At 36.6% G+C, this 19312-nt stretch overlaps 1 protein-coding gene across 3 annotated transcripts in view; it reads left to right on the top strand.

The window, feature by feature from the left end:
* BANK1 (B cell scaffold protein with ankyrin repeats 1) overlaps positions 1-19312 on the top strand; it is a 307483-nt gene that overhangs the window by 251862 nt on the left and 36309 nt on the right. For 2 of the 3 annotated variants that reach the window (XR_009353027.1, XM_059172125.1), the window contains exons 8-10: positions 4949-5027; positions 9129-9443; positions 13685-13987. Coding sequence is in view for 2 of the 3 variants with exons in the window: in XM_059172125.1 (XP_059028108.1) it covers positions 4949-5027; positions 9129-9443; positions 13685-13987 (697 nt within the window). In the remaining variant the exon portion in view is untranslated. The remainder of the gene's footprint in view (positions 1-4948; positions 5028-9128; positions 9444-13684; positions 13988-19312) is intronic. The other variant, XM_059172136.1, reaches the window with a different exon arrangement.

Below are 19312 nucleotides of genomic sequence, written 5' to 3'. Positions count from 1 at the left end.
GTCATAAGAAAAATTCCATAAACTGATGCTTATAAATAACACTTATTTTTCACCATTCTGAGAATGGTAATTCCCAAAATATGGTCCCAGCAGTTTCAGTGTCTGGTGATGGCACTGTTCCTAGATAGGCACTGTTCATAGATAGCCATCTTTTCACTGTATCCTCATACTGCAGAGGGGTAAGGCATCTCTGAGGGTTACTTTTATAATGTTAATTAATCTAATCAGCATTAGAGTGATTAATTAGCATAATTTATGTAAATAGCATAATCACTAATCCTGTTCAGGAGGGCCCTTTCTATTGATCTAATCACTTCCCAAGGGCCCTAGCTGCTAATACCATCACCTTGAGAGTTAGAATTTCAACATATGAATTTGGGGGTAGACACATTCAATTTAAGCATTCTCTTTCCTGATTTTTCTGATATCTTTCCCTCCAGGCTTTCTCCTTTGCTTTTGACAGTTTATTCTAATATCCTTTGCTGCATACTAGAATACAAAAATCAGAATAGTTTGAAGCAAATGTTATATCCAGGAATCATCATGATATAAATATAAATTTAAATGGAGTGAATAAGATCACCTAGAGAAAATTCATTCTGTGACAAGAGAAGGACAAGTATAGGACCCAAGAAAAGCCAATTTGTAAACAGGGTTGGGCAGTACAGACTATAGACCACATATAAAAACAACTTTTGCTTGGAAAAAATATCTAAATCCTACATTTTTCTTGTGACACATTGTTTTAATATTATATCAGTGTGTGAACAAGAGAATGAACCAGTTATCCACAGGTTCCTTTCAGATTTTGGGATTCCATAATTTTAAATGAAAATAACTAATTTTTTACATTTACAGCTACAATCCTAACAAAAGAACAAATTTAAATTTTGTCATTCCCACTTTTGTGAGAGAGATGGCTGAAATCAAACCAAGTATATGGTCCAGGAAAGGTGCAGGTACCTCATGAAGGCACAACTGCGGCGGGTTTGGAACAAACAGGGTGAGAGTGTGATTATAAGGTCACGTGCCAAGGTGAAGTTCATAGCTTATTGTTAGAGCTGCACCATGGGCAGACATCAAGACCCAAAGCCTGTCTGAAAAAATGGAACATACATACTCAGGTTATTCTAACAAAACTTTAGTCCACAGTAAGGAAAATGTCCACTTTCTCCCTCCTCACAGTTCATCTCTTATTCTTCTTTATTCTTTTCCCAATCTTAGAAGGACTTCCTATTTAATTTTTACACTGAAGATTTCAATTCCTATTATCTAAAGAGAACTTCATTAAAAATCATATGATTCTGCTTTTATACCATATTCCTAGAGGGCTACGAAGAAAATAATTCTCTTAAAAGATGTAATGAGAGCTAAAATAATATAGTCCTTCTATGCACCTTTGGGAAAAAAATATTTAAGGCTCTGATATTATTATTCGTGGCTTTAGTAAAACATTGTTCATTATTCCTCACATTTAGAAACTATAATCTTTATTACTTCCATTGGAATATGACCTTAGATTCTGCAGCCTAGTATATTTATTTAGGGTAAAATATAAGATCCAGGGCCTGTTTGCTACTCTTTAAAGATGTTTGTGTCTTCTTATTCTCATTCCACAGACTGCCATGTGCTTTACAGCTGGCAAAATCATTTATAATCAACACTATGGAAAGTTGGGCAAGAGTTAAGCTAATTATAATATCTTCAGAATCTCATAACAAGATTTGGAAACCAACTGCCATGTGAAGATTGTTTTTATCCACTCCCTCAAAATCAGAAAATGATGATCAATTTGTACAGCACTAGATGCCAAAGCCATGTGGAGCTTTATAAATCTCAGTCAACAAGAAGTTCTCTTTTTAGTTTATCTTTGATAATGAATGATTTTAATTTCATTAAACATTGTGTGCTGCAAGGAGTATCTGTGGGCTGGAATATTAAATTGAGTATATTCAGGGGATAGATTTTATTATTTAAGCTAGATTTTTCATTTAGAGAAGTGGGACTCAAGGCAAGTATCAAGATAACTTTTTAATACAATCTCCTCACAAAAAAAGCAAATTAATAAAATTTTGCCCTGATTATTTGATTATTTCTTAATTCTCTGTTTCACTTCTAAGAACTGGATTTGTGTACTGAACTAAAATATTATAGTCTAATCATCTTATTATTTTGTCTTCTCTCCCTATAAAAAGATGATAGTTGTGGGAATGGAAATACTATATCTCTTATTTTTAACTTATTTTTCCCAATTGCTAACAGATTAGTTAGCACATATTAGGCCTGCATAAATATTTAACAACTGAATGAAGTTAGACTCTAGCCTTAGAAAAAGGAACTTATTAGAAAATTACCCTTTTTTCATTCTTAACTCTACTATATAATAAATTATCTAAGCATTTTTATTAACAAAGCCACAATGCCACACTTCAATCAGAGAGAAAGTTTGTATTTCAGGTCTTTTTCTATCAGTAGAACTTCTAGAGGCACACAGTTGAGAAAAAAAAAGGTTAAATAATTATTGATTATTGAAGATTCTCCCATCAAATCGATGTGATCACTCTACTTATTAAGTGCATATCTATATTTTGTAGGATGAAGGAAAACCTGACGTACAGGTTACACTTATTAAGCACTCACTGTGTGGTGGAGATGATAAGTGCTTCGCTTACATTATTCTTATTTAACGCTCTCAGCAAACTGGTGGCATACATACTACTATTCACATTTGACAGGATAGAATATTAAGATTTAGAGTTAAATATCTTGCTTGATATCATGCAGCTGATAACTAATAGAGATAATAGAGCTGTGATTTGATTGACTACACCATCCATGCTCTGCCCACTGCCTCACACATCTAAGTGCTAAAGTCATTCTATGTCAGGGTACCACCACACTTGCTGTCTTTGAAGCCACCATTGATTTCATTCAACAATTATTAATACATCATGAATCCAACATATTTTTGAAGCCAAATGTGATTTTAAGTGTAAGGAACTCAAGTAAGAAACCTTTGCTTTTTAGTTTGAATATTTCTAAAAATCCTCTCACTCCTGAGAAAACAATTAGTCTCTGCATAGCCTGATATAAAAAATATCAGTTTTACATAATATTTATGAGCCAACTCAAATCTGTCAAACTCAGCTACTTTTTAAATTTGGAAAGCTTCTTCCTTCAATACCTTTTTGGGCTTGCTTTTTGTTTATTAATACAAATGTCATATAGCTTAAGTTAGGACACAAAAATGCATTAGATTGTAACCTCAGTGCACACACATACACCCGCACCCTTGCCCATAGTCTCTTTATTAATTCACACTGATTTTGAGCTCATAATGTCTAGGCTTATGAATAGTAGATAGGAAATTTTCAAATAATTTCTGAAATCTTTGAAAATCATCCCTGTTATCCAATCTGTAAACACTTCCTTGATATGATTGTAAGAGTGTTATGGATTTTTTTAATGTATTCTTGATCTATCTTATGAAGTAAAGAGGTCAGTCTAATTGGAAACAAAGAATGGCTACATTAAACAATGCATTTAATACCAAAGCATGCAAATATGAATCAACATGTCAATCTCCCTTGTAAAGTTGCAATTTTTCATATTAGCATATGATTGAGTCCACCAAGGGGAAAATATGACATAAATATAAAATGAGCTTCTGAATCAAGCTCACTACAAAACATACTAAAAAGATTTTTATTTTTAAGATTCTACTGGAAATCAAAGACCGTGATGTTTAGCTAAAAAGAAAGGAAGGAGGGAAAGAAAGAAGGAAGTTAGTTAGTTCCACTGGGGTCCCACTGGCCAAAGTGAGTGACCAACCAAATTGATGAGGTCAATATGCAAGTCAAACTTTGCATACCAAAGCTATCATAAATTTAATAATGCTTCAATATGAATGCTTCTAATTTTTAAAGGGACAGTCCCAATGCAGAGCAAATGGACTAATCATTTCAGCTTTAATAAAAACAAAAGAATAAATCACTTGAAGAATCACTTGCAGTTCATGGTAACAAAATGTGACCTAAATTAATGCAACCAACCTCCACCTCGTTCTCTAGATGTTTGGCACAGAGTTCTCACTGGTATTACTTACCTTACTCTACCAACACAAGTATGTTCCCCTACCGTAGAACCCATGTCTCCTTCAGAGATTATAAACAAAGACTAGCAATTCAGAGATAACAGATTTCTTTTTTTTCTCAGTAATTCTTCCTTCTTAATGGAACTGGCTTCAGAAAAACAAACATCAATATTCTGACTCTGTTTCTTTTTTCTTTTTAAAGACAGAAAATAAACCGTTTTACAATTCCACTGTCTTTCATTGTATTTAATATTTGATATAATTAAGAATGTCTTTTGAACTGATAAAAGATACAGAAATGTTAAAATGAAAGAAAGCTTTTGTTTTATTTTGTTTTTAAATTTTATTTATTTATTTGAAAAAGAGAGCATGAACAGGGCAGAGGGAGAAACAGACTCCCTACTGAGCAGGGAGCCAGATGCCACACTCCATCCCGGGTATCATGACCTGACCCCAAGGTAGACACTTAACCAACGGAGCCCCCAGGTGCCCCTCAAAGCTCATTGTTTTTAAAAGAAATAATCATGTTCAATTTTATTTAAGACTTATTTATTACACCTAAATTTCATGACTATTGTTTTGAATCTTAAAGTAGTTGCTAATAGTTTCATTTTTAAGTTAATTTGTTGTCTATTCTAAATGTTTTATGGCCACAGTTATACTTTTAATACTTTTTGTCACTGAACTCTTGTAGATGGCAAAAATACAATAGCTAAGATACGTAGTATAATCAAGGTATTTAAATAAAAACTAAAACCATAATTTCCACAGGTATTAACTTTCCTTTTGGTGTCTGTAGATGCAGATATATTAAGATTAATGGATATTATTAAAAATTACATTCATTTTTTTCAGATCCCGGAAGTCAGCAGAAATGATGAGCAAGAAAATGACTATGAAGATGATATTACCTCATTACTTATACCTTCTCCTAGTAAGTGTTCCTGGATGTTAGAAATATATGTATATATGTAGCATCTGTATTACGGTACATGTAACTGGTGAAATAAGACTGAAGAGAGCATAGGAGAGCATGGAAAAGCACTAAATTTACTGAATGACTTTTAATTTATAATACGGTAGAGATGTTACTACATTATCTTGCTAATTTACATACTTCTATTCAGTTCATGTTAAATAATCAAAAACCAGTCTTTCCTACCCAGAGAGAATACACAAGTCAAGCTGATGCAAATATTCTATTTGACAACTCTGTTTTTTCAGTTTTTTTATAAACAAAGTCACATTCTTTTCAGACCTTGGTGTTCTCCACTAGGCAATGAGAAGCTTGGATTACAACTCTCTCTCAGGTCCTTACTGGCTATAATAGGATGCAATTCTATATTCTAATGTCTGAAGACTAATTCAGTCTTCCCACATGTATGTTACTCTACCCATTATTCCAGATTCCCCTGGCATACAATAGCTTGCTCAGTCAGAATCTTCACCAGCATGCCTGATAAGCTTCTCCAACTCACTGTTTTCAAATCCAAAAACCCTAATGCCTGACCTTTTCAAACCTACACTACCTGCTGACTTTCCCATCTCAGTAAGGGAAGATTCTTTCCTTGTTTAATTTTGTCCAAAGACCTGGGAGTCTCCCTGGGCTTTTTTACTTCCTCTCTCACCCCACATCCAATAAGATCAGACAGTTCTGTTGACTCTACCTTCACAGCATAGCCAGCATTCAGCTGTTCCTCACTCTGCCATGATTTCTCCTAGTCCAGGCGCCATCAGCTCTCCCCTGAGTTATTGCAGGGTAGCACAGTGGTTGTCACTGAGGGACTGTTTCCCACCCACAAGTGGATTCTTATCAATAAACAAAACCCGTCTTATTATCATGACTTGAGAAGGGAGGTTTACAACTGGCCGTCAGTGGGTGAACACCAGAAATTCTGCTAAATATCCTAGGGTGCACAGGACATACCCCACAGGATACAGGATCCAAAATGTAATCAGTATTGTTATTAAGAAACCCAGTGTAAGCAGCTTCCACATTTGCCAGCCCTAACGCTCAATGCTCCTGAAGGAACTAGTCAGTTTTCTCTTCCAAATTTCCCAGTACCTTCCCATCATACTCATCCTCTTCATCATCTAAAAAGCTCTAGATAACCTTTTCCAGTCCCATCTCTGACCACTCTCTTTGTTTATTCACTGCGTGGTGATATCTCACATATCAAGCATTCTCTGGCCACAGGGCATTGCCCTTTTAATGCTGCATAGTTGATATTCAGCTAACCATTACTGACCACTGGTTTCTCAAATATAGGCAAATGGACCTGCAAATCAAATACAATTAAATACAATGTCTAACTAGCATATTTTGGCAAATCAATAAACACCTTCAGCAGTTATGGCATAACACAAAATCATGCTATGTATGTAAGCAATGGATTAATGCACTGATTTTTAAATTTATACATTTTATTTTCATTTTAATAATAATAAAACTGAAGATCATGACCACTTATTTATCATGACATTCAATCCTCAGAAGAACTGCCTGTAGAGAGAGAAATGTTATTTCAATTATTTATAGAGAACAACCTCATTTCCCTAGACCATTAGGACCTGGAATTGTCTTATGTTTGAAATTCTGTGTGACTGGACTCCGGCCTCAGGCTCCCTAATGGGTTAGTGGGTGAAGCATAACGCACCTTAGCTGGCAGATTTTCACTGGTATCACCATCACTATGAGGCTTGCTAAAACTCACTGACCCACTACATCCAACTCTCCAGAGCTGGATCCCAGGTTTGGACATTTTTGAGAAGGGCCAAGGAGGCTTTGTGGCTTAGACAGTGTGTACATAAAACATAAACACTGAATCCATAAACATAAGATGGCTACAAGTAATTTCTTATAGCATGAGTGTAATTCTTAGTTGATCGATTTGCCCAGACAGAACTAGTGAAGTTCCTTTACTAGCCTGAGCCATAATTCTTTTTCAGTCACTGCATCATTGACTCCATCAACATTTCTGAAGACTACTTTATTGCAGGCTCGGTGTTTGGGTTTAGAGGAAGAAAGATGAATGAGATTTGTGCAAGAGATCTCATTCTGTAGATTGCTCTTCTCAGGCTCCTAATTAAAGAATCTTGGTCCACAGTTCTAGTACTGAAACTATATCTTTCTTCTTTTCACATGAAAGGAAAGAACAATAAAAAATAAAATTCCATGTAGAAATATGGATATCATCATGGGTACGATTTTTCCTCATCACTAATTTTCTCCCATAACTGAAAAGTTTCTACAAATTAGCTGTTCATGTTTAAAAAAAAAGGTCCTTTTTCTCCATACTCTGCCAGTTTGCTTCTTTAGCCAAACTTCAGCTTAGCAACACTGTAAAACAACAATCTTCTGCTTCTTTGTTGCACTGGCAATGACAACAATTCACATATTCCCTCCAATTTAGAGATTCCAAGATTGTTTTAAAATTTTGTGACTCCTTTATTTAAAACAGAATTTTTATAAAGAAAATTTAAACAACAGATTTTAAGATTTAAAGCTATTGTATATCTTTTTTCAGGTCTTCTTGAGTGGTTAGAGGGTATCTACTGTATACATTATGAAAACAAATGATGAAATCATGATTCTTAAGATGGAGGGAATTTGGATTACTTGGTTAAGCTTCAGACTAGGGTATATTTTATAGGTGACAGAAATGAGTCTCAGAAAGATTTACCTACTATCGGTGATTTGATGCCTTCTCCACCAAAAAATATTAACACTCCCCCCTGTTATGCCCGAATAATGGGTCCGTGATTAAAGGAGCGAGCCTGATACAAAGGGACGGTCAAGCAAAGCTTTATTTCACGCCAAACATCAAGAATCAAACTGGCAGGCCAGGGCTGCTCCTCTTACAGAGAGAGGGTGACACCCGCTCTCCTTTAGGGACTGGCTTTTAAGGGCAAAGGCCATGTGGTTGGGCTTGGCCATGCACAGGTGGCCAATGAAATTGTAACACACAGAGAAAACTGCACAGTGTTGCTAGGTGACCAATAGAATTACAATTTCACCTTGTTTAAGATTGGCACCCAAAAGGCTCCCAAAAGGCGGGGCCCATACTCCTTGGTAGCGAAGGAGACAGTATGCAACCCACTACGGATCGGATGTCTCCACCTGGCCTGACCCATCCTAGTATCTGTGCTTTGTTACCTGAGACTGGTTTGCAGGACTTGTTTTTAAGTAGGTTCCCTGGGGAATGGGGAGCAGGGACAGTTTAAGGGTTAAACAACAAAATTATTGTTTAACCTCAATTGGAAGCCTCTGGCTAAAATGAAAATATAAAATAGGTCCTTACACCCCCAAGCAATGCTTTCAAGAATTAAGATACAGGGGTGCCTGGGTGGCTCAGTGGTTTAGGCCTCTGCCTTCAGCTCAGGTCATGATCTCAGGGTCCTGGGATCGAGCCCCACATCGGGCTCTCTGCTCAACGGGGAGCCTGCTTCCCCCTGTCTCTCTCTGCCTGCCTCTCTGCCTACTTGCGATCACTCTCTGTCTATCAAATAAATAAATAAAAATCTTAAAAAAATTTTTTTTAATTAAAAAAAAAGAATTAAGATACAATCTGGTGATAATTATATATTAAAATAATAATAAGATCACATTATTATGATGATAATTATTGCATTATTTACAAGCAAGTTAAGGTTTACTTTTTTCCTTGCATTTACCTTTTCCGTTACTCACTTATTATTGGTTGGGTCAGTTATTCTGTTTTCTAATAAAAATGCAATAATACAGACATATATATGAATCTGCTCAAACAATAACTCTAGAGAACCAGAATGTTATTGTATGTATGTGTCTTTTAGTGAGGTAGCAAGGTATGATGAAGCTTTAACTGTTCATTTGGTAACTATTTTAAAAGCTCAAGAATGACTATTCACTAAAATTATGCACTTGTCAGCTTTGGACTGTATCAACTCATAAAAGCTTTATTAGCAGTACTACTACTTCTGTGTAAAATCAGAAAATATGAAATGCCTCCAGATGGTGTGTTTACATGAAATCTACCATCTTCATCATAAACAGCCGCACAGAACCCAGGGTTTCATCACGCCAGCGGGCAGACATCATACAGGCAGCGTGCGGAAGGAGCTGATGCCGGTGCACTGGCAAAGGAAGAGAACGAGAACCCCTCCCGCACCGAGACCGAGCAGAGCCTGGCAGAGGCTGGCAGTGGGAGTTCTGTGAAGGAGTACGATGAGGACTTGTATGTGTTCATTCCTGGAGACAGTCCAGAACAGAATTCAGCGGAGGCTCTCCTGAGCAGCCAACCGCCTCTCCCCCCACCGCGACCCGTCCCTGCGGACTCCCAACTGGAAAAACCTCACGGCACACTACAGGGTAGGTTTAAGGTTAAAACAGCAACAACAGAAGTTTGACAGGCTTCCCTAGCATGCCGTGCAGTGACAGATCTGTTGTAGGAAGATGAGCTTTTAAAACCAAGAGCAGCTTTCCTACTGTTCCTTACCAAGAGACACTTGCCACTAACTCACCCACCCTCCTTCCCTCCGCCCCTCCCTCTTTCTCGCCCTTTCTCTCTCTCCCCTCACCCTCTTTCCTCCCACCTTCCTTCCCTTCCCCCTCCCCTCCCTCTCTTTCTTCTAGAACAGTCTCATTACAACGCTTTAAGCAAGTAAAGCAATAAAACTTTGAAGGAGTTTGTAGCCCTTCACATAAAATGAACCTCAAGCATCATGTGGAAAAGTAAATGACAACTTTCCTTTTAAAAAGTACTCTTAGTGTTCTGGCAAAAGGAAAAGGCTAATGTTTTACAGATTTGAAATTGACCTTGGGGTCTTTCACTGGCTCCGTGGTAGCTGTGGGGGGAAGCAATTGGTAAAAGGTTTATCACACACAGACTTGAGACCAAGCCTGAGAATACTCAGTATATTGCTGAAGTGGAAGAACAGTTACATCGCCCTGATCAGGGTTGTTCCCAAATGCAAGAATGACCTGTGTAATTCACATGATGGTTGGGTCATGGGGGAAGGCAGGTACTATCAAGAGGAGCTTCCATACTGGGCTGATCTGGCCAGAGCAGTCAATAGCCTAACAGACTTCCAACTCCAGCTTCACTTGGCAGTCACTAACTATCACCCACTTCATTGATCACTATTTTATGTCTACTTTCCAAATTCAAAAAGTGGTTCTTATAATGAAGTTTTAATAAGAAAGGTAAAAGACATATCTATTATTAAAACTCTGCTTGTCATTATACTTTTTAGCTTTTCATAACTAGAGGGCTACAAAGTATATAAACACCATTGCAAAAAAAGTGAATTTTGAAACCATGAAATTTAGCATTTGCATATTGGAGGGCCTGTTTCTATAAAGGTTCAACTTGATGAACATAAACCTTTACTAAGGTTATACCCTGTATTTAGAGTTGAAAAGTCCTCCTTAAAAGAAAGTATGGAAAACCTCATGGGCACTCCTCTGATTCATTCATTCAACAAATATTTATTGACTATCTACAATGAGGCAAGATCTTACAGACCATTGAGATAAATCAATGAGGTAAGTGTATCATTACTGGAGCTGGGAAGAGAGACATAGATAAGCAACACACTGACAATAAAATTCTGGTATAGTTTCTCACTTTTTACAGATGTGAATAATTTTATATAATTATTAAAATAAATTGCTAAGAAGGCAAAGTTGTCTATTATCAGGTTAAATCTCTTAAAGGGACTAATAATAAATCGTATTTTCCCAAATGTAAATTTTTATACATAGTATATTAGGAGGTCTAAAACTACTCTATAGAGAGCATTCACTAGGAGTCTAAAAGCAGAAGTGTAACATTGGCTAATAGAGCTTCTGAAAAATACCAAACAGAAAAAGCAAGATGAAACAAAAAATACTCACTTTTTATTTTAAACTTTTACATTTTCTATGCAGTGTTACTTTTGATCTCTTCTTTCATTGGGTTAATATTGGTGATAGTGTAAATGCAAAATAAAACATCAATATTTTTTTTCTTAAAATTCTTTGACTGAGGTCTTTGAAAGTAAGACAAGAATCTACCACTTTTTTTTTTTTTTTTCCAGCCAGAGACTTTGTATTGGGATCTTTGACTTTAGCTGGTGATACCTTCAGAATTGTCTTCTAAGAGTAGTTTCCATATGCCCTCAAGTTGCCAAAAAAGAGAGTCCGCCTCTCCATGTCCAGAGCATCCGATTCCCCATGGTGGATTTATGGGCACATTCACTGGAGAAAACAAGAATATAAAACAGTGTAGAACACTTTTTAGTTTATAAAGAACACATTGTCCCTTTTTATCTTCACAACACTCTTGCAAAGCAACAATCACTATGATCCCTCTTTGACTCAGACCCAAGACTTTAGAGCCTGTAATTAGAATGTATTAAATACTTCTATAAACAGGCTTCCAGGGCTTTTAAGATTTTTCTCTTTGTTACATACGCTCCCTCTTTTTTCTTTTTTTTCCCAAAAGTTAGGAAGATAGGAGTGATTTAGTTTCATCTTTATTTACTAATGTATAACTTGAATTAAGAATGCTCAGGCCCCACTCTGACATGGAGAGTGGAATCTGATACACTGGGAAATAAAAAAGTAAAATGTGTTATTTCTGGTGCAAGCCCAACTTTAGAAAGAGTTGGGAAGGAAGGTGGGTGGAGAAACAAAGGGAGTTAACAGCTCAGGAAATGGGTTGATAAAAGTAAGATAGTTGACACATTCTGCTAAAAATGAAACACTGTAAAAATGTTTCCCACACACTTAATCTGGTTTCACCTGTTATGCTGTCAGTGAAACAGAAGTCATGAAGTCAAAATCTCAGTACCGAATTATTCCTAGGGAGAAAGGAAAGTCATGCTGATTTGGAAGTTAGTGCTAGGCACGTAGGCATTAATACTTCTTGGCTTAAACTAACTGAAACCATCAGATCTAAGACTCCTTTGGGAGAGGATCTCAGCCTCTCTTCATGAGCCTACCCAAAACAATTGCTGAACTACTTAAAATATTTGATTCTGCTCTACAATTTGTCTTTCTCCTTAACTTCTATATTTTTCCACTAAAATATCCATAAATAACTTAAATTTTTTTGGTCAGATTTGCACCAAAGAGGAAAGAAAATATTCTCTGTTAGGTCACATGCATAAATCTCTCAGAATAACCCAGAAAAGCAATGATTTTTCAGTCAGTAACTGAAATTCTTTGCATTTATTGTTTTCATTAATGCTTTAAGCAAAATATCAAAAGTCTAATTTTTTAAAGATTTTAATTATTTATTTGAGAGAGAGAGAGAGAGAAAGCAGGTGGGGAGGGGCAGAAGGAGAGGGAAAGAGAGTCCCAACCAGACTCCAAGATGAGTGAGGATCCTGACAGGAGGCTCTATCCCAAGACCCTGAGATCATAACCTAAGCCAAAAACAAGAGTCAGACACTTAACTGACTATGCCATCCAGGCACCCCAAAAGTCTAATTTTTTTTTAAAGATTTTATTTATTTATTTGACAGAGAGAGAGATCACAAGTAGGCAGAGAGGCAGACAGAGAAAGAGGGAGAAGCAGACTCCCTGCTGAGCAGAGAGCCCAATGGGGGCTCAATCCCAGGACTCTGAGATCATGAGCTGAGCCGAAGGCAGAGGCTTAACCCACTGAGCCACTCAGGTGCCCTTTAAGAGTCTAATTTTTAATAAAATTCTCATTGGTGTGACAGGGATCCATCAAAACTTTTTTCCAACTTACTCATTAACCAAAGTATGTTATACCTTTGTCTTCTAAATAACTGTTTCTACAATATTTTAGTACATTCTTTAAAAAATATATAAAGATTTTACTAACTATGAAAACCATAGAAGGTCATTCTTTTCATATGAATTAATCTTCAAGTCATTGATTATCCATGCCACCTTGTCACAAACCCCCTTTTCAGTGTTCTTTATCTAAGAATGAGGTTCATGCTGGTTTATAGACATCAAGAGTTGCATTTTGGAATCTCAGTTTGTGAAAAGACAGTGAGACTTCTTGTAAGAAACTAAGTAATGGCATGTTTGGCTATTTCCCCCTGTCATTTTCAGAGAAACTGAATGTTAGGCAAAACACCCAGTGCAGGCACTATGAAAGGTGAAATGACTTCAAGTGGAAAAACAAAAAAACTTAGCATATTCTGCTTGAGAAAAAGTTTTCAGAAGCATTTGGAATTTGAGACTAGTTTTATCACTTGATTTTCTGATATTAAATTCCTTAAAAACTATCTGGAAAATACTTGCATGGTTATTTATATGTCTTCAAAGAAGACCACGTTTTAAGCAAACTTTTTTTTTCTTGTACTTTTAAGTAAACCCTGTTCCCAACATGGAGCTCAAACTTAGAGCCCTGAGATGAAGTCATGTACTCTACTGATGAGTTAGCCAGTTACAGACTTTTTTTTTTTTTAAACAAAGTTAACAATTACAAACTGCAGGAGGATATGTTAGTAAATTATTTCGAGTATTTTTCATTTTTAAATATATGAGACAGTATAAATTATTTGGGGAGAGTTTCAAAGAAGTGACAGACAGACATCAACAATATTGCGTATAATAGAAGAGTAACCACTATCTAAATATTTCATAAGCAGGGAAAATGGTAGAAGGCCAAATGGAAAGAAGTCAAAATTGGTGTGATCTTGGAGCAAGACAAGAAACAGGAGGTGAACCCAAAGAACTCAAGAAAGAAGATGAAAAGGAGCAGGAGAAGGAGGAAGACCCCTACACATTTGTTGAGATTGAAGACAGTGACTATGACATGATACTGGCCAATATGAGTACAAAGAAAAAAGTGGGGAGTCGGTCTTTCATTATAAACAGACCTCCTGCCCCTACACCTCGACCCACAAATATCCCTCCGAAAGAGGAAACCACACCTTACATAGCTCAAGGTAATGCTTTGTGCTGTTTGTGTGTGAGAGAGTGCTTTGGGGGTGAGGGGGATTGTCTTCTTTTTAGTGGGGTCAAAAATCCCAAAGATGAAAATCTTTTTTCATGTCATAGGTGAGTTGTATTGGTCCATTTTTAAATTTAGGAACACAATGAATAAAGAAAATAAGAACAATGGGTAGGGTTCTGGTTTATAATTCTTCATTAAGGAAAGATAGTTTTGACAAATTATCCAAAGAATATGAAACCACAGCTTGTGTGGAGAAATTCTATTTGAGTCTTTTTTTATAAAAAGAAGCTAAACTCCTATGAGTAATTGCAAATTTTCATGCAATTTCCAAGAAAAGAGGTAAATACTTCACTTTTGTCCCAACTTTACCTTTTGCTCCTAATCCCACATAAAGTAACTTTAAAAACCGGAAAAGTTGTGAATACTAGAATCTCAGATATGCAACCACAATTACTCTGAAAACTGCACTTCACCAACAATTAAGATTCACTTCTTCTGTCATAGAATCTCTCCTTCATTTTAGACTTCATTTCTTCTTTCTCATTTTCTACTCAGTTGAATCTAAATTTAAAAAACTATCAGATCTCTGAGTTTTTTTAAATATCTAGAGTCCCAGCAGAGTATATTTACACTACTGTTATTTTGTGACACTCTTCTATACTCTGTTTAGTTTGATGTAGTCCCCAAGTCCATAGTGTCTGAGAGATGACTTTTATTTATCAGTGCATTGCATGCATTTTTGGGCTAAAATACCCTCCTAGGGACTGCGAAAATGGGATAAAACAATTTCCTCATCCTTGAGAGGTGGCAGATATGCAAATAAATATCCAGTTCAATGTGACACTTTATTAGAGATTTTTTTGGACAAAATATTTAGGGGATAACTAAACTGAAAAGCAATCAATTATACATTCAAACAATTTAAACCAAGTACTCAAACAGAACATTTAAGTATACACCATGAAGCTATGCAAAAGAAGCAGTTACTCGTCTGTGCTTAATATGTTCAAAAGAAACCATTTTATTGCTTAAGCATTATGTTTTGAGACTTTGTGTAAGAAAATTTGTGAGTATATATAATTACTAGTGTACCATATATTTAGTCAACAGTGATCTACTGCTGAAAATTTTTAAGAAACTATTAAAAATTAGAAAATAATAACAAATTAATAAATGTGTCGGCTAAAATAAAATGTTAACTGGAACAATTATCTAGATTATTAGGGTAAGGAGTAGCTGTAATTAGAAATTATTAGATTGTCTAGCATAGTGACATCTATGATATTATTAGCTCGTACACAAGGGTATTACTTTCCAATAAATATATTTTTTTAAAGATTTTATTTATTTATCTGACAGAGAGAGATCACAAGTAGCCAGAGAGGTAGGCAGAGACAGAGGAAGAAGCAGGCTCCCCGCTGAGCAGAGAGCCCGATGTGGGGCTCGATCCCAGGACCCTGGGATCATGACCTGAGCCGAAGGCAGAGGCTTAACCCACTGAGCCACCCAGGTGCCCCCAATAAATATTTTTTAAAGAAAGAAGATAGATAGAGCTCAACACAAAAATTTAATTGTATTTGAGAAATTTCTGAAGGGGTACTTTATCCTCTGTATCCTAATCCTTGGGGAGTTCTCAGGACCACAAGTAGAGACTCCCATGTTGCAGTGTTCTATTTTTTAGCTTTACCTTCTCATCCTTCTCCGGGCTATCATATCATATTCTTATTTTCCATGGATTCTTTCTTCTCTATTTGTTCTTTCTTTCTTTCTTTCTTTCTTTCTTTCTTTCTTTTTTTAGATTTTTATTTATTTATTTGACAGAGAAACAGAGCACAAGCAGGGAGAGCAGCAGGCAGAAGGAGAGGGAGAAGCAGATTCCCTACTTGAGTACTTGAGCGGGGAGCCCAATGCAGGGCTTGATCCCAGGGTGCTGAAGGCAGCTGCTCAACTGACTGAGCCACACAGGTGCCCATATTTGTTCTTTTTTTGTATCATTATTTTCTTTTTCTTTGGCAGTGGTGAGAGCAGTGTAATTCAGTATCTTTGTTATTGTTTTCTTTCATTTGGCTTTGATTTGAGTTTTCAAATTTCTATGATTTCATTTTTCCTGCAGTTTTCATATTATCTCTCTTATCTTTGTTTGTTGTTTGTGACCGCCTAGAATGCTTGATACTTCCACCAAATATCTTAGCTGTGCTTTTATGTGTACGAATTTTAAGCACCAAAAACTTAAAAGGAAACTCTACTTGTTAACCTGTGGACTGCATTGTAGGGTTGTAGGCGGGTATCCAACTTTCTCATTGAATTACCCCATAATGTTAGTTTATGTATTCTTCTATGCTTTTAGTTTACCTAGAAGAAAAGCCAAAACTCCAACCTACTTTATATATCTGGTTGCCAGGCCTTTGAGATCAGAGCATGGGAAAAAGAAGACCTGGAAATTTCACCATTTATAATGCAAAATCTGACTTGTTCTTCTTGCGTTCAGTCCAATGTATAAGCCTTGTCACCCACTGTGCCTCATGTCCCATGGCCAGAACTACTTTTCTTCAGATTCACCAAAGAATAAGCCTTCCATCCTGGATGGTTGCCTCCATTCGTTGGAGAGGAATTTGAAACTATCACTGCTTTAGACTTTTGGCTAATAAAATCTTTCCTTGTATTAAGGAAATTCCCTACATGACAATGGTCTAGTTTGTCATATATTCACATGTATGTACGTGCACACACACACACACACACATGGACCTTAAAGAATCTCAGAAATCTTGAGTTTCTAAGAAATTTTAAAATACTATTCATCTCACCTACTTATCGCAAGTTTGACACCCTTCAGGATTTACAAGAAATCTTTCTAGTTCAATTACACACTGTGACTTATTCTCACAAAATTTGTATTAAATGCAGCCAGGAACTAGTGTTATAGTATGCAGGTTTTTTGTTTTCCTTCTTTTTGTTGTTATTAAGTCTATAAAAGCATCCCTACATCCCTAATCAGTAGCAAAATATGAACTGTAAATGAGGTCACCAAAGTTCCTTCCCATTATTTGCTCCCTTCGTCTTCCACTGGAATATACTTGCTTGCCTATTGATTGTTGATCATTCTGTTCCCACATTAAGAAAACATTGCCTCATCAGCTAATTCTTTCTTGATGTTCTTTGCATTCCACGGGGTAAAAATCTTTCATCACGTCTTTCCTCTTTTTTCCCCCCTCCTTTTCATAGCTCAAGCAGCTCTATTAAATAAAATTGCCATCATTTCCCAGAAAGCCATCCATTCAATTAAAAAAACATTCATTTGCCCCAATTCTTGCCAGAGCACAGAAGCAGTAGCAGAAGGTTGGCACATCCGGAGTATGTTGATGCAGCCAAAAGAGAAGGATGTAGAATAGGAGATGGAAGAAGAAGGCAAGATGCAGAATCCCAACTTACTATTTCAGAAATTCAAGAAAGTTCTGGCAAAGAGACTAGGCAAATAAACTGGAGAGATACAGGAAAATCATGTTGGCTTTTGCCAGATCACAGAAAACATGTCTATTGAGGGTCCACACCCTGTACCTGGCACAGAGCTCCTGAAACCTTTGTGATTTCCTGGATGACAGGAGAATTTTTTTGCTCTAAGGAGGCAACTCTGAATGGGCTCCTGAATGGCTCCTGGAGGAGGGTTAGTCATCAAATACACCAAGCCATGATTAGAAGCTTGAAATCTTCAGCCCTCGTCCCCCATTTTCTTGAGAAAGGAGAAGGGCTGAACATGGACTTACTGATCAATAGTGCCTATGAGAGGAAGACTCCATTAAGTCCTAACAGTAGGGGATTCCCAGAGATTCCATGTTGGCAAACACATCCACACAGGAAGGCTGATACACCTCAGCTAAGTGGGGATAGAAGTTCCTGCACTCAGGAACCTCACAGACCTTGTCCTGTGTATCTTTTCATCTAGCTGTTCATCTGTATCCTTTATCATATTGTTTAATACACTAGCAAATGTAAGTGTTTTCCTGAATTTTGTAAGCCACTCTAGCAAATAAATTGAACCTGAAGAGGGAGTCATGAGAATCTCCAATTTGTAGCCAAATTAGACAGAAGTTGTAGATAAGCTAGAAATCTACTACTTGTGATTGTCATCTGACATAGAGTGGAAACAGCCCTGCAATACTGAGCCCTTCTCCTGCGGGATCTGACACTATCACCAGGTAGTGTCAGAATTGAATTAAATTGTAGGACACTCAACTGGTGTCATAGAATTGCCTGATGGGGGGAAACCTCTGCATATTTGGTGACCATAAGTGACTGAAGTCAAGTGTTGTGAGTGGTAGAGGTGTGAAAATGAAAGAGACACACGTAAACGAAAGGAGGAAAATTGGGTTTCCCTGTTACAGCTTTGCAGAACGTATTCATATTCAGCTGCTATTACCTAAGCAAGTAACTTCATATAGGTTCCATTTCCTCATTGTAAGTTTGGGATAAAATTAATACCTTCTTCAAGGATTGCTGTAATCTTTACCTGAGATAAAATTAGCCATTACCCAGGACAATATTTGGTATGTGGTATACACTCAATAGGTCCTAATTAAAAATAATTCTACTGTGTCTTTTCTCAGTTTCTCGGAAGACAATGACTTAAACTAACTTTACAGAAAAAAAATGTGTGCTTCCTGGAGTCTTGTGGAGTCAGAGGCTAAGGAAGCTATCAGAGAAGGAGAAAGAGGAGGGTGATATCCTGTCCTCTAAAGGGATAAGTCTACTTGTCTACTCCTTATAGTCTTAGTCTACTCCTTATAACAGTTCTTGTGAGATAACTTCCATGATAATTTCTAATTCACGCAACAGTTCTACATGATTAGCATTAATAGCTTCATTTTGCAGATGACAAAACTTGTGTTCAGTGAGTTTAGTGTCATGCCCATGATGATAAAATTAGGAAGAAGATAGAGGATTTGGAACTAGATCAGTCTGGTTCCCACCACAAATTTCCTTTATTGATACATTTATTTCTGGATTATTTGTTAGTATTTATTTCCTCCTCTGACCCATAAGACCCATGGAGGAAGAGACCAACTTTTTCTGGTTTTGCCCATCATTGTATCATTGGTACCAAGCTTAGTGCTGAATTCATGGTAGAAACTATGACTATTTGATTAATGTTAATTGAACGACTACAAAGATGAAAAATGATAAAAAGTGACAAAACCCACATCAACGTGGTTCTTTAGGACACTTTATTAACACTTCGGAGAATGGGCAGAAAAATATACTGATCTACTAATTTTTAAATTTCTCTTGTTTTAAACCATCTTACGGGTAGTTTTTTTTT

The sequence above is a fragment of the Mustela lutreola genome, chromosome 1 (genome assembly GCF_030435805.1).
Source record: "Mustela lutreola isolate mMusLut2 chromosome 1, mMusLut2.pri, whole genome shotgun sequence".
NCBI lineage: Eukaryota > Metazoa > Chordata > Mammalia > Carnivora > Mustelidae > Mustela > Mustela lutreola.
Note: the sequence above shows the minus strand (reverse complement) of the source record. Positions and strands in the feature narration are given on the sequence as shown.